The sequence below is a fragment of the Eublepharis macularius genome, chromosome 16 (assembly GCF_028583425.1).
Source record: "Eublepharis macularius isolate TG4126 chromosome 16, MPM_Emac_v1.0, whole genome shotgun sequence".
NCBI lineage: Eukaryota > Metazoa > Chordata > Lepidosauria > Squamata > Eublepharidae > Eublepharis > Eublepharis macularius.
The window spans coordinates 15928200-15943271 of record NC_072805.1 but is presented as its reverse complement, the minus strand read 5'-3'; the positions used below and the strand labels follow the sequence as shown (position 1 = coordinate 15943271).

Here is a 15072-nt window from a genome sequence, read left to right as displayed (position 1 = left end):
GAAGTAACTATATTTATGGGTTGTTATACCCTCAGTGCTCTGGGCTGTCAAAGAATTTATACTCTCCAACCAATGTTTTAGTGTTTCTCTGGTAGCACAAGCCACGCTTGAACTCTGTTGTATGTCAGATATACATACCTATTTTTCCTCTGTCCAGCCTTGGAAGTACATCAAAGTTTGTGAACTCTTGCTCAGAGCCAAGCTACAAGTGACGAATTGATCAAGTGGGGCACAAGGGAACGGCAAGCGAACAGGGAGGAATACATGTGAGTCTGTTCACTTGCCATGCAAGTGTAATTCATCACTTATAGCTCGGCTGTCAGTTATTCTGGGGTTAGTCAGAGGCCAGCTGGACCACTTCCAAACTGGTTCGTTGCCTTAGGGAGTGGGGAGAAATTGGGCCTCCTCCTCCAGGCGCTTGTTTCCCTTTGGAGTTCCCGTAGATACACACCCTTAAACGGAGATCTTTGGACTGTTTAAAAGAGAGAAGCAAGCATTTCGCCAGAGGCAAAGATGAAAATGTTACCTGCTGGCAAGTGCTGGTTGCTCTTTGGAGTGTTGCTGTGTGCTAAGTCAAGTGCTGGATCGACAACAGAGACCAAAGGTACCTCCTTTTGCTTTTTGTGAGAAAATGTTACGCTGAAATTCAAGGGACCTACTTTTCAAGCAGAGGCTCATAAAATATCCTTCCTGAAAGGACTTTTATGTTGCTGTTACTTTCAGAACAGTCTTAGCTTCCTGTTCCTTTTAAGTGTAGTGTGAGGCAGACCAGAACCCAAATGTTTGTGTCTGCATGAGACATGTTATGTGAGATCTGAATTGTTTTTTATACACTTCTGCTAATATCTGTGTTGCAAAATGCATGTGTTCATAGGAATCAGTCCTGTTCCTGTCACACTCTATGGTACGTACTTTTGACTAAACATGCAAAGGATTATACTGTTAGGTTGTAGCCTCCTTGGAAAACCGCAATTGCTTTCTAATAAAGCAAAAATGATGTGAAAGGAAAGTAGTGAATAAACAGTTTTGAGGGCAGGGTCCAACAGCAAAATTCATTCTAGATTTAAGATGCTTTTTTGGTTAAGCTTTAATAATACATTACTCTTCAGGCCACTATGCGGGTAGTCTTTTTATTTATGTTTATATATTTACATGTAATTTCTCTCCGCAACGGGGACCTAAAGCAGCTTACAGCTTACAACATCGTTCTCCGCCCCCCCTCCCGCCCTCCTCTTGCCCTGGTGGTCCACTGATGTCAGTGTAGAAGAGTTGGTATCGTATGCCTTCTGTTATGACCCCTTCTTTCTCTTGGGTAGATTTTGCCTTTAGGCTTTCCCTTACACCCTCTGGGTAGATTGCTGCCACCAGGAACATTATATTCCAAGATACTTTATTTAAATTTTCCCCTTTAGTAACGTGCGCAAGAGTCAGGCTCCTTCGTGGTTTTATGTGGCCCTGGGAATGGGATATAGTAATGACAGATACTCTGGGATATAACAAAACGAAAGTAAACTTTTATTTTTTCAAAAAGCGTATTGGTTTCATAAGACTGGTTCTCAATTCTTAAAGTTACTTCACTTAAACTCATTCGCACAGATCTCTTTTAAGGCTTCACACACAGTTTGCCTGCTTTTGTTCTTTCACAAACATACTCAGATCAGGTTTCCACATAGGTTATATTTCTCTCAATAATACTTAAACATGCTCAGGCAGCACACAGCTAGCCTCTCTCTTCCTCACTCAATATTTCTCTCGGACTAAAACTGCATTCACTCCACTCTCACTTTCAGTCATCAACCAGTCATATCCCTCACTCATCTCTCTCTTTCACCCCCACTCTTCACCTGTCTCACGCCAAGCATTTAAAGACACATGCACCCATTTACTTAAAATCATTACACCTTCCCAACAGAAAGACTGACAATGGCTGCGTCATTTGACATTGTATTATTATGTTGCTGTAGGTGCCATGCTTTAGACCAGTGATACTCAGTGGCTTGGGAGCCACAGTGGGGGGGTCTTTGACATGCCGCTTGTGTCCCTTCTGTGCACTGTCCCTGAAGGTGGCCCCTACCCCTTGGTTCAGGAAAGCGAGCAAGGCCATTGCCCAGTGGGGCTTGTGGTTGGCAGGTGGGTCCCACCTTGAAACATCTACTGCCAGAGGAACAGGGAAGCTGTAAGCCTTGAGGTGCAGGTAGGATTGCCAACTATGAGTTGGGAAATTCCTGGAGATTTGGGGCTAGAGCTTGTGGACAGTGTAGTTTGGGGAGGGGAAGGAACCCAGCAGGACAAAATGCCATAGAGTCTACCCTCACAAGCATTTTCTCCAGGGGAACTAATCTATGTCACCTGGAGATCAGTTGAAATTCCATGAGCTCTCGAGGCCCCTCCTGGAGGTGGGCAAGCCTAGGTACAAGTGTAACTTCTCTTTTCATGGGTTCTATGGAGCTTAGGAACCAACTTTCACACAATTTTAAGAGTTTTTTTTCTTTTAAACTTCAACAATTTTTTTTCTTTTAAACTGTTAACAATAACATACAATTTTAAAAACTAACTCATAAGTGCAACCAGATAGAAAACTTCAAATCAACAATATTTTTGAAAAGGTAAAACAGTTCAACATTTCACGAAGTGGCGAGTCCTTTTTCATTAACTGGAAGCAACTGTATCCCAGGCTTCTGTCTTCTTGTTGGGAAATTACAGCCCTGCAAAAATAATACAATCCCAGTAACACCAACCGAACACAATACACAAACACCACTTTAAATCATATTGTTTACATACAACATTTGGTTACCTTATTCAAGGTGATAAGAGCATATAATTTATTAAGCTTCCCAGCAACCAGCCTCCTCTTCAGCAGCCCGCCTCTAGCTTCTGACTCCACCCCACTGGGCTAAACCAATTAACCTCACAGGGGTTACACAAGCATCATAGCAGGGAAGGAGGTCAATGTGGCTCTTTTGGATGATGGTAATTGTGAATGTGGCTTTCCGCAAGCTGCTGAGTGACTCCCACTGCTTTAGACAACTTTTGTTGCCTCAGACAGATTTTTCTTTGGACTGGTTTCCAGTTTCCTGACCCCAGTCATACTGTGTTCTTTACTGGAGGTTCTTGCTGTCTGAATCGGTTTCAAATTTTGTAATCTACCTTGAGTCTCAGTGATAAAGTTGGGTGATGATGATGATGATGATGATGATGATGATGATGATGATGATGATGACGATGATGATATCTGGTAACTCAGGACATTGTTTTTTTTACTCAGCGTATGATATGCCATCAAGTTTATTCCAACTTATGGCAACCCTACGAATTACCGACCTCCACAACTTCCTATAATTGATAGCCTTCTTCATATCTTGCAAAACTGAAGACTGGTACCCTTTATTGAGTCAATCCTTCTCATGTTGGGTCTTCCCCTTTTCCTACTGCCTTCAACTTTTCCTAGAATCATTTTCTTTTTTTAAATTTTTTTTATTGGATTAGAAATCACTATAATATCCATTACAATCAATTTTCTTTAAATATTCCAGTTCTAACCCCCTCCCTTCCCCCCCTTTTGTTGACTTCCAACAGTTTTCCAACCCCTTATCCATTTTCCCCCTACTCATTTCAAACTTATTTTATTCTATTAAGCATATACTTTCACTCTCTTCTAAGCTTATCTATTATAACACAGTGCTATCTCTATTCCCTTTCCCACTTAACTTATCAACTAAATATTCCATTCCTGACATATATTCATTAATAATAACAATCATTTGTCTAATTTTTGTACTCTATATTCTATCTTATTCATTCTAATCTTGTCAATATGGGACAAACAATTTGTCCCTTATTCTACATAACTTTAAATACTTCTATAAACATTGTATACATTCAATATAAGTCAATCAATTTAACTTGTACTCTATATATTGCTCTTTACTTCCTTCTATCTTATATTCATTCATAATTTTTCCATTATACAGTTGTCTGCCAGAAATGATCAATCAATTTGACCCATACTCTACATAGTTCTAAGTACCTCTGTAAACTCAATATACATTCGACATAAGTCAAACAATTTAACTTATATTCTGTATATTACTATGTATTTCTTTCCGCCTTTCTTATATTCATTCTGTTTTAGTTATATAGTTTCTCCATTATACAATTATCTGCCAGAAATAAAATCAGTTAGTTTCTATCCTTATAATTCTTATAATAACACCTCTATTACTTAATACTATATATAGTAATCAAATAAAATAGTTGCTTAGAATTTCTCATTTAACTTTCCTCCCCCCGGTAAAGTCACTTCCCTCTTCTTTTGTTGTATTTCAGTAATTTTCAAACTGCCACAGTTCTCCTCCCACCTCCCATTTTTTCACCAAATATTGCTTCAACTTTTCCCAATCCATGTTGAACTGTCCTGGATCAAGGTCTCTCAGTTTCCTTGTCATTTTGTCCATTTCCGCCATGTACAGCAATTTGTAAATCCAGTCCTCGATAGTTGGCACTTCTTGTACTTTCCACTTTTGCGCATATAAAAGTCTAGCCGCTGCTGTCATGTAAAATAGCAATATCCTGTATTGTGCTGGAATATCCTCCATTCCCAAGTTCAGTAGCAGGAGTTCTGGGTTCTTATTAACTTGAAATTGTAAAATCTCACTTATCACTCTTATTATTTCCCCCCAGTACTGCCTAGCTACCTCACAGGTCCACCACATGTGGTACAAAGATCCTTCATGCTTTTTACATTTCCAGCATTTATTAGACATGTTCAAATTCCCTAGCGCAATTTTCTTTGGTGTCAAATACCAACGATAAATCATTTTGTAGACGTTCTCTTTAATATTAGTGCATGTCGTAATCTTCAACGTATTTTTCCACAAGTATTCCTACGCCTCCATTGTTATTTCTCTATTAAAGTTTATAGCCCACTTCACCATTTGCACTTTAACTGTCTCATCTTCTATGTACCATTTTAACAACACTTTATAAGTCTTAGAGATTTCCTTTTTATCCTCTTGTAGAATTACCTCCTCTAATTCTGAATTCTCCATTCTTACCCCTCCTTTCGCACAGTCCGAGTTATAAAGGTCTCTAATCTGTCTATATTGAAACCAATCGTAACTTGGAGACAACTCATCTTGCGTCTTTATTCTTAGTTTAGAAAATTCTGTTCGTGTTATCTCCTTATACGTTAAGCACTGTTGTTCATTATCGACAGTTCTCGGATCTATTACTTCATAAGGAACCACCCAAGAGGGAATTCCTTCCTGTAGGTAATCTCTATACTTCTTCCAAATTGTGAAGAGGCTTCTCCGAATGTAATGGTGTAAAAACATAGAGTCTGCTTTTACTTTGTCATACCACAGATATGCATGCCTTCCAAATATTTTTTTATATCCCTCTAAGGCCAGTAATTTGCGGTTTTTTAGCATCATCCAGTCTTTCAACCACACCAAACAGATTGCATCGTAGTAAAGTCTTAGATTGGGCAGTTGCATTCCACCTCTCTCTTTTGCGTCCTGTAATACTTTCATTTTCACTCGAGGCTTCTTGCCTGCCCACACAAAGTCCGATATTTTCCTCTGCCATTTTTCAAACTGCTTAGAGTCCCGAATACTTGGTATTGTTTGTAACAAAAACATCACTCTTGGCAGCACATTCATCTTAACTACTGCAATTCTTCCCAACCACGACAAATTCAATCTATTCCATTTAATCAAATCTTGCTCTATCTGAGTCCACAATTTCTCATAATTATTATTGAATAGATCTATATTCTTTGCAGTCAGTTCAATTCCCAAATATTTCACCTTACTTGTTACTTCACAGTCTGTTATTTCCGTTAGTAACTGTTGTTTTTGTTTGGTCATATTTTTACATAATATCTTTGACTTCTTTTTGTTTACATAAAATCCTGCCAGATCTCCAAATTCCTTAATTTTCTCTATTACCTTTGGCATGTTCTCAATTGGATCTTCCACAATTAACATTATGTCATCCGCAAATGCTCTAACCTTATAGGAAAAGTCTTTTATTTTTATTCCACGGATTGCATTATCTTCTCGAATCTGTATCATCAATATTTCCAAAACCAAAATGAACAACAGTGGAGACAACGGGCAACCTTGTCTTGTACCTCTACCTATAATCAGTTTCTTAGTCACCTCATCATTCACCACAATTGCTGCACTCTGGTCTCTGTAGATTTCTTTCACTGCTCTTATGAATCTTTCCCCCATTTGTAGCTGTTCCATAGTGGCAAACATGAAATCCCAGTTCAAATTATCAAATGCTTTTTCAGCATCCACAAAGAAGAAACCAACCTCCTTGTCGCAACGCTTATCATAGTATTCAGTAGCATTTATAACTGTCCTTAAATTGTCTTTAATTTGTCTGTTTGGTAAAAAACCAGCTTGTTCCTCCTCAATAACTTCGGATAACCATCCCTTTACTCTTTCCGCCAATATCTTCGCAAAAATTTTATAGTCATTATTGAGTAGCGAAATAGGTCTATAATTTTTAACGTTAGTCAAATCCTGTCCTTCTTTGGGGATCAATGATATGTTAGCTTTACTCCAAGTATCTGGAATCCTTTGATCCCTCAAAACACCATTGATCACTTCTTTTAGGAATGGTACCAGTTCATTAACCATTACCTTGTAAAATTTGGCTATAAGTCCATCAGGTCCTGGCACCTTTCCCAGATTTGTTGACTGTATTGCCTTCCTTATTTCTTCCTCCATTACTTCACTATTCAGTTTATCTCTCCATCCTTCCGAAATTACTGGGAGCTTCGTTTTCCCCAAATATGTCGCTATTGAGTCTTTATTCACTTCTTTTTTGTTGTACAATTTAGCATAAAATTTGTAAAAGGCTCTGCCGTCTGTTCCAAATATACTTTATTGTCCTCACATATTTTATTTATTGTCTTCTTCTCCTTTCTCTTCTTCAATTGCCACGCCAGATATTTCCCAGGTTTATTTGCACCTTCAAACGACTTTTGGTTCATTCTCTTAAGATTCCATTCCAATTCTTTATTATTCATTGCCGTCAACTGCTCTTGAAGGATTTTAATGTCCTGGTATATTTTCTTTTTCCCTGGTCTTTTCTTTAGTTGTATTTCTTTGGCTTTTATTTTCTCCATAATCTCCTGTCTCTTCTCCTCTTTTTTTCCTGGCTCTTCCATTTAAGTCCATTAGTATGCCTCTAATTACTGCCTTATAGGTATCCCATACCTTATTGGTTGGTACTTCTCTATTCATATTGTGTTGTATGAAGAACTTAGTTTCCCTTCTCAACATCTCCATATTTTCTCCCTCTTGTAACAAGTCCTCATTTATTCTCCATCCTTTCCTTTTAGTTCTTTTTCCAAACTTCCACATAATTGGGTTATGATCTGAGCCTACCATAGGCATTATTTCCACATCCTTAGTCCAAAGCGCTAAATCTTTTGAGGCCCAGATCATATCAATTCGTGATAACGTAGAGTGTCTCGCGGAGAAAAACGTATATTGTCTGCCTTTGGGATTCTGTCTTCTCCATACATCTTCCAAAGTTTCCTGTTGCGTTAATGCAAAAAAGGTCTTTGGTAATAATCCTCTTTTCTTTTGTACAGTTGCTGATTTTTTATCCTGCTCCAAATTTGTAACTCCATTAAAGTCTCCTGCAAGAATTATCTGGTCATAAGAAAGTTCATCTAATTGCTTCCTCAAATCCTCAAAGAAGCTTTCTTTTGCTCCGTTAGGTGCATAAATTCCAATCACCAACACTCTCTTTAAATTCCATGTACATTCCACTGCTAAAAATCTGGCTTCCACATCTCTCATCACTAGTTTTGGCTGTAGCTCCTCTTTTATATACAATACCACTCCCCTTTTTTTCTTTTTTGAGGCCGCTACAAAGTCATTGCCCAATTTGTTCAATTTAAGATATTTTATATCCTGCTTTCTAATATGGGTCTCTTGTAAACACACAATATCACATTTTTGTTTTAATAGCCAGTGGAAAATATTTTTTCTCTTATTAGGTGAATTAAGTCCATTTACATTCCAGGATAAAACTTTACACTCCATATTCATAGCCTTGTTGTTGGTAAGTCCTTTTCATTGTCCCTCAAAAACTTTTCCATTTCTAGTTCAGATCTGATGCACTTTTTCACTCCTCCAAATTCAAAGGAGATTCCTTCCGGTAATTCCCATCTGTACCTTATTTTCATGTCCTTCAGAATCTGGACTAAAGCTTTATATTTTTTCCAATCTAGCAACACCGATCTGGGTAGCTCCTTCATAATAATAACCGTCTTGCCATCAACCTCCAATGGATCTTGAAATTGTTTACTCACAATCGTTTCTCTTATATTTCTAGTCGTAAATTGCACAATCACATCTCTTGGTAATTTCCTCTGGGTCGCAAATCTTGAATTTATTCGATACACCACATCTAGGATAGTCACAATTTCCTCCTCCTCCTTTCCCAGGTATTCAGCTAACACCTCGGTAATCTGTTCTTGGGCTGTCTTTCCTTCTACCTCCAGCAAGCCCCGAAACCTCAGCTGCTTCTCCATATGCTTGCTCTCCGCAACTGCCATTCTTCCCCTCATCACCCTCATCTCTGTTCGTTGCGTGTCTGCAAGGTTCTCCACCACATTTTCCACTACATTGACTCTTTGCTGTGTCGCCTGCAGGTCATTTTGTATTGTTTTCATTCCCTTCTTCACTTCTGCCAGTTCATTCTTTACTGCCTCTTTAACCTCTTTCACCGGCTCAGGTTTCATATCCTTAAGTTCTCTAATCGCTTCTGAAAGTTTTTTATCCAGGTTCTCTATAGCCGTTTGCCACTCTTTTTTCGACATCGTGGGGCTTGCTTTACCTCGCTCCCACGAGTCCGCTTGCTTCCTTAGCTCCGTGGCGCTTGGCTTAATGTCCTTTTAATTTAAATGTCCCGGTCTTTTTACAAAAAAGTCATTTAAAGAGTCCAAAATGTCGTGCGTCTTTTCTCTATGGTTCCTCTATGGTTTTTGTAATCCAATATGGCTTACTTCCTCTTCCGCTGAAGCTGCAGCTCTTCCCCTTTCAAAGATGGCGATTCCCTTCTTCCTGTCATCCGGCAAGGGCCGCTTCTCTCCAGCAACTCTATCACTGTTACATACTTCCTGTTTCCCGACTTCCCACAGCAGTTCTCGCGATGGTAAAACTTTCTCAGAGCCTGGCTCCTTGTGACCACAGGTATGTAAAACAATAGTCCAATTTCTTTAATAACTCCGTTTAACTTAGTCCTTTTTCTAATATAATTCTTGTTGGATCCTCCCCTCCTTATAATCAATCTGTTGCAGTTTAAAAGTCTACTTTAATGCTTCGTTGCTTTGAGTAATCTGTCCCGTTTCAAGAGATAGTGATCTTTACCTTCTCAAGCACTTTTCGCAGGTTGTAATCGCTGTTTCAGTCTCAGATTCCCATCAGCTCTTCTTGCCCCTGTTGAAGCTTGGGCATGTAGGTCTTAGGCTAACCACATTGGCTCCAGGACTGCCGCAGAGATTTTAGCCGACCTGTCTTCGGGTGGGACCTCAAGGGATGGGAGAGAGTACGTTGCGCAGGACCCCCCCTCACCCGAGATCAACGCACCCTGAGGTACTTAAGCATTCTATGCCTGTTCTCCGCCTGAGAACAGTTGGCCGTGAGCTTGTTTTGCCCTGCCGGCCGTTAAAACGGCAGCCCGGTCAGCTCAGCACTTAGAGCTGCGTTAGACCTGCATGGATCCCAAACCAGAAGTCCCTAGAATCATTTTCTTTTCCAATGAGTCGTGTCTTCTCATGCACAATGTGACCAAAGTATGGTAGCCTCAGTTGAGTCATTTTAACTTCTAGGGAGAATCCAGGCTTAATTTGATCTAAAACCTACTATTTTGTCTTTTTGGCAGTCCACAGTATCGGCAAAACTCTCTGCCAACACCACCTTTCAAATGAATCAGTTATCTTCCTGTCAGCTTTCTTCGTTGTCCAATGTTTACATCCATACAGACGCAGGGCATAGAGAAATGCACAGAAGACATGGACAAGTATTGTCCTCCTTTAGTTCATGATAAGAAATAGCAAAAACAAGAAAAGAGCCAAGCTGCTAAAAGGAGAGTTTTATGCCTTCTGACATGATCTTTGTTGACTTTTCTTAGGTGAAAGAAATGACCACCCGGAAGTGATTACTGCACAAGGGCGCGTTCGGGGCAAGGTAGTCAGTGTGAACGGTATTGACCAGCCTGTAAATGTCTTTTTGGGGATCCCTTTTGCAAAGCCACCCATTGGATCCCTTAGATTTGCTCCTCCGCAAGCACCCAAGCCCTGGAGTCACGTCAGAAACACGACATCTTTCTCTCCAATGTAAGAGCCAGTCATTTTTCACTTCACCGTAATTCCTTTTGTTCTACATTTTTAATTTTTTAGATGTCCCATTCCTTTGTCGATTCATGCATTGTAGGAGTGCAGTTAATCTGACTGCAAAGGTATGCTATTGTAGCAAAATGAAATGGAGAATCTGGTGGCCCCTTAAAGATGAACAGTGTTGATTTCAGTGTTAATCTGTGAATCTGACAGCTCTGGCCCGTTGTCCAGTTGTCCCATCCAAAGCACTTTTGTGACACTTAACAACTTTTAGAGGATGCATCTTCTGTGCACGTGTGCATTTCCAGTTTGTTATTTTTGTTCCACAAAGTCTAATGACTTAATTTTTTTACTTCCCGTACCTGGAATTCAGATAACACCGATCCAGCACTGGTCTCAGCAGTTCTGAAGCTTACAGAATAATAAAGCTATCTTAGCTAGAGGTTACAATAATTACCTAGAGCTGAGCTGCCTGGGATCTTAGCTCCCACATACAGTTGGTTTGAGTAGCAGCCAGGCAATAAAGCCTGCAAAATTCAAATCTCAAGCAGCACAGCATGAAATCTGAAGATGCTGATGGTGATTCAGTTCTGCGAGTTGGTGAGTTTCAGAAGCTAAGGCCCTGGTCCAGTTATAGGCTTCTGATCAGTGCTATCCAATTAGAAGGCCAGTTTCTAGTAACTTTCCAGAACTGCCTCCTGAATGGTCATTATTGCCCCCTCCCAGCATTGCAATCAGTTTGCACCACTCTCCTGATCAATGGCCTTGAGTTGCTAATTGGAAAGAACATTTCTATCCAGGTGCATTAAGCTAAGAGAACTGAGCTCTTAAGTGTTCTATTAACACATGATGTACCAGGGTTCTGTTGCATCATGGCAGAGGGCTGTCTGGGGGCACTAGTGAGGAAGGAGCCTCACACACCTTAAAGAATAACTGATAAAAAAATCCTGTGTTGTCCCCAGAAACCTAATGAAAGGATTCCATGTTTGGGCTGTTAGCAGAGTTTATCGTTTAGCAGTGGAAGTGTGATCATAAGTGGTTGTGAGCTGGTTCTGCTGGCTGGTGTGTGTGCAGGAGAGAAAACAACAATGCATGCACTTACATTAAGAAAGGAAATAAGAGTTCTTTATTGTAGGAACTCCATAGTCTTATAGGAAAGGAGGAGAGACAGATCCTGTCTACTTATCTAGTTTAGTTTATTCGGTGTTTAAGGATCTAGTCTAAGGATGCCATGGATGCTAGGACAAGTCCTGCATCCATGGTTCCAAGGTGGAAGGAGGAAAAGGACAGATGTTGTCTGGAACAAAGCCAGGAAGAGAAGAGTGAGAAGGAGGATGTGGAGGAGAAAGTCCTGAGAACGGGAACGAAGGGATAATAAGAGCAGTAAACAGGATGCCTTGACCTTTCCGTCTTTCTAACTCTTTGGTTTGTCCTCCTCTGAAACCTGAGGAGCGGGACAGCGCTGAATCCTCCTCTTCCAACCATAACAACGTTTATTTCTGCATAAGCTTGCATCCAATGAAGTGAGCACTGACCCATGAAATAACTTTTCTTACTCTTTAAGGTGCCTCTAACACAGCTACCCATTTGGAATGGCCTCCCAGGGTAATGACCATGAGTTTAAATCTATAGTGCAAGCAAACACAAAATGTCATCATATCACACACTCACTCATGCCAAAATGTAATTATCCAAGGTCACCATAGGTCGGAGGTGACTTGATGGCACATAACACACACACACAAACACATACACACAATATCCTGATGATCCAGACATTTTGCTGGCTGATCTCACTGTTGTTTGCTCTCCTTTGCTTTTATTCTATAGATGTCTGCAAGATTTGGGATGGCTTGATATGTTTCAGAGTTTGGTGAATGCCACATTACCTCCGTTGACTACATCCGAAGATTGTCTCTACCTGAATATTTACACCCCAAACACGAAAGCCCAGTTGCCTGTAAGTGAAATTCTGCTTCATTTATGTAGTAGGAATCGTCATCATCATCTAACATTTGAAGTTCAGCATCTCTGGGAGAAACACACAACGATTATTGCTGTAGTGACAGGAGCGCAAAGTGCGATTCCAAAAGGCCTAACTAAACACCTGATATCAGCATAGACAGGATAACAACTGGCCAGTTGCAAACAGCTGTACTACTTCGAACAGACCACGTACTGATATCTTGCTGACTCCTAGATTCTTGGATAAAATCTAAATCAGTGTGGGACCAAATATTCGAGCCCTAACATCTGGTGGACTGTGAAAAAAAATAATATGCTGTACATGTATACAAATATCATGAGCCCAAGGTTCCCCAACATGGTGCCCGTGAGCACCATGGGGCCCACCAGTACTTCCTTTGGCACCTGCAGAGCTTTTCAGAAAGTGGGTGGGGCCATTGTAAGGTGGGGCTTATTTTTGTTCAAATGAAGGGTTTGACACTGGAGGATGAGGAAGACTGGTAAGCACCTGATTTTTCCTTAGTCACCCGTCCAGCTTTTCCTCTTCCCAGGGGGTGTGAGGAGGGAGGCATGCTGTTTGGAGGCAACTCCAGCAGACGCCATTTGAGGTTTGGCTCTACTTGCTTTGGTAGCCCTATTGGGTTGGTACTCCCCTCCCCTCTTGACATTCCAAAGGTGCCTGCAAGTTCAAAAAGGATGGGGACCCCTGCAGTGATCCCTCCCACAGGCTTACAGTCTAAAAAGTCAACACGTGGAAAACATTAGAAGGGATAAGAAAGGGGGAAGGGGGGTAGGCAGGTTCATTGGTTGTCTTATGTTGCCTGATTGCACGGCTTTATATCCCCTAATCCTCCTTGAGTCTCAGCAAGAAAGATGAACTATAAATAAAAGTCAAGAAATAAAAGCTCATGTTCAGGGTATGTTGTTGCAGGCAGGAGAAAGGAAGTGCAAGCTGGTGAAAAGGAGTAGGAAGAGGGATGAAACCGGAGAGCTAATCCAAGACTTGGCTAACAGGAAGAGTATCGGTAGAACAGAGGAGCCAAAGGGACAAAGAGGGGAGAGTCTCCCAAGGGCTTCCTCTTCCTGCATGGAACGCTGTTGCCCATGCGTGTTTTTAGAGCTTCTACGCAATGTCACGTTTGTTCATTCCGGGCATAGGGCTTTCTCTTTGACGTTGCATCATAGGAAAACCTCTTCTGATCCAATTCAATGGAGCAAATGCAGGGTGGTGGCTGTGGGCAGAGCCCCATGTGGAAAGTCAGTGCAGGAAGGTGGCAGAACTAAGTCCCGTCTTCAGATTGGCAGGGTGAATCTCTGCATTCCCTAAATGGGGGGAGCCCTACTTTTTTCTGTTCCCAGATGAACCTTGTGGTATCTTTAATTGCAGCTCAGCTGGGAAGGGGCAAAGGGGGGGACTGTAAGCCTGCAGGGGGAGCAGCACAACTCTTGTTCCATCAGTGCTTCTGCACCAACATGAGAGAATGGCGGAGAGAGGTAGGGTGGGAATAGCAACAAGTGTGTGCAGATGGCTGCTGCCCTACTGGTCACTGCTTCTTTGGTGGGCGCATCCTTTTGCACCCCTGTATGGAAGCAGCCAGAGAGTGAGAAAACAGGTCAGGAGCATGGAGAGATCTGAAGTGGGAGGGAAGAAGCAGCTTAAATTAGGCTTCAAAGAGGACAGCAAAGTCCTGCTCAGAACACTAGGCAGAAGTTCAGTCAAGGGGACTTAATGAGCAAGAACCTGGATAACCAGGCTAAACACATTTCTTGACCCCACAGACAAACTGCTCAGGCCGAAGGGCCCAACCTGGAGGCAACAGCTTTATACCTCCCAGTGAAGTCTCATTGGACCCTTCAGTCAGTTTATCCAAGAAGGTCCTGTTGGATCTCTAGGAGGGGCACTGTGGGGCAGAGGAGATGAGTAAGCAGCCCTCTGTGAAGGCAGGCAGCTCAGCTGGCAAACAAAACAAGGCCTTGGAGCTGCCAGGCCCAGGATCTTGGTTCAAGGACCCCTCTTGCCAAGAAAAAAAGTAGATACAAAAACAGTTCCTTGGAAAATAAAATGGAATATGGTTTGGAATGACATTGAGTATTCTGTCATATATGGAGATTTTTAAACATTAAATATGTGTGTGTTATGTCAAGTCATCTCCGACCTATGGCGACCCTGTGAATGAAAGACTTCCAAAACGTTCTATCTTTACGGACTCCCAATATTTGTCTAAATAGCCTGTTCCTGGACTTTTTTAATGATTTTTTAAAAAAATTATTGTTGATTTTATGTTTTTGTGATTTTAATGTATTTTTAAATGTTGTTAGCTGCCCTGAGCCCCTTTGTGGGAAGGACGGGATATAAATCGAATTAAATAAATAAATAAATAAATAAATAATTTAACAGACTTAACATTAAATATGCAGCCGGACAAAACAGAATACATCCAATGATTGTCGTTTATCATCACGTTGTGGTGTTTTTTTTAATTGCATCTGGAACCAGCAAACAGAGTCCCAGCGAGCTTCTTTGGTCTGGTTTTTCTTTTCTTTTTTGTTAATAAATGTTATTGGATGGGTCAATATATAATCAAATTCAAATACCAATACACTCCATTTCAATACCCCTGTATATGTTTCCCCACCCCCTCCCCTCCCCCCTTTTCAATAATGACTTCCAACAGCACTCCAACCCCCCATTATTAATAATACCTTATTACTATATTAATATTATTCTTTTCTTACTA

General features: G+C 40.9%; 1 protein-coding gene across 1 annotated transcript in view; it reads left to right on the top strand.

The window, feature by feature from the left end:
- Window positions 1-253: 253 nt before the first annotated feature.
- LOC129344078 (fatty acyl-CoA hydrolase precursor, medium chain-like) overlaps window positions 254-15072 on the top strand; it is a 42454-nt gene continuing 27635 nt past the window's right edge. The window contains exons 1-3 of the mRNA XM_055000572.1: window positions 254-604; window positions 10165-10369; window positions 12200-12329. Of these exons, the coding sequence (XP_054856547.1) occupies window positions 514-604; window positions 10165-10369; window positions 12200-12329 (426 nt within the window). The 5' untranslated portion in view covers window positions 254-513. The remainder of the gene's footprint in view (window positions 605-10164; window positions 10370-12199; window positions 12330-15072) is intronic.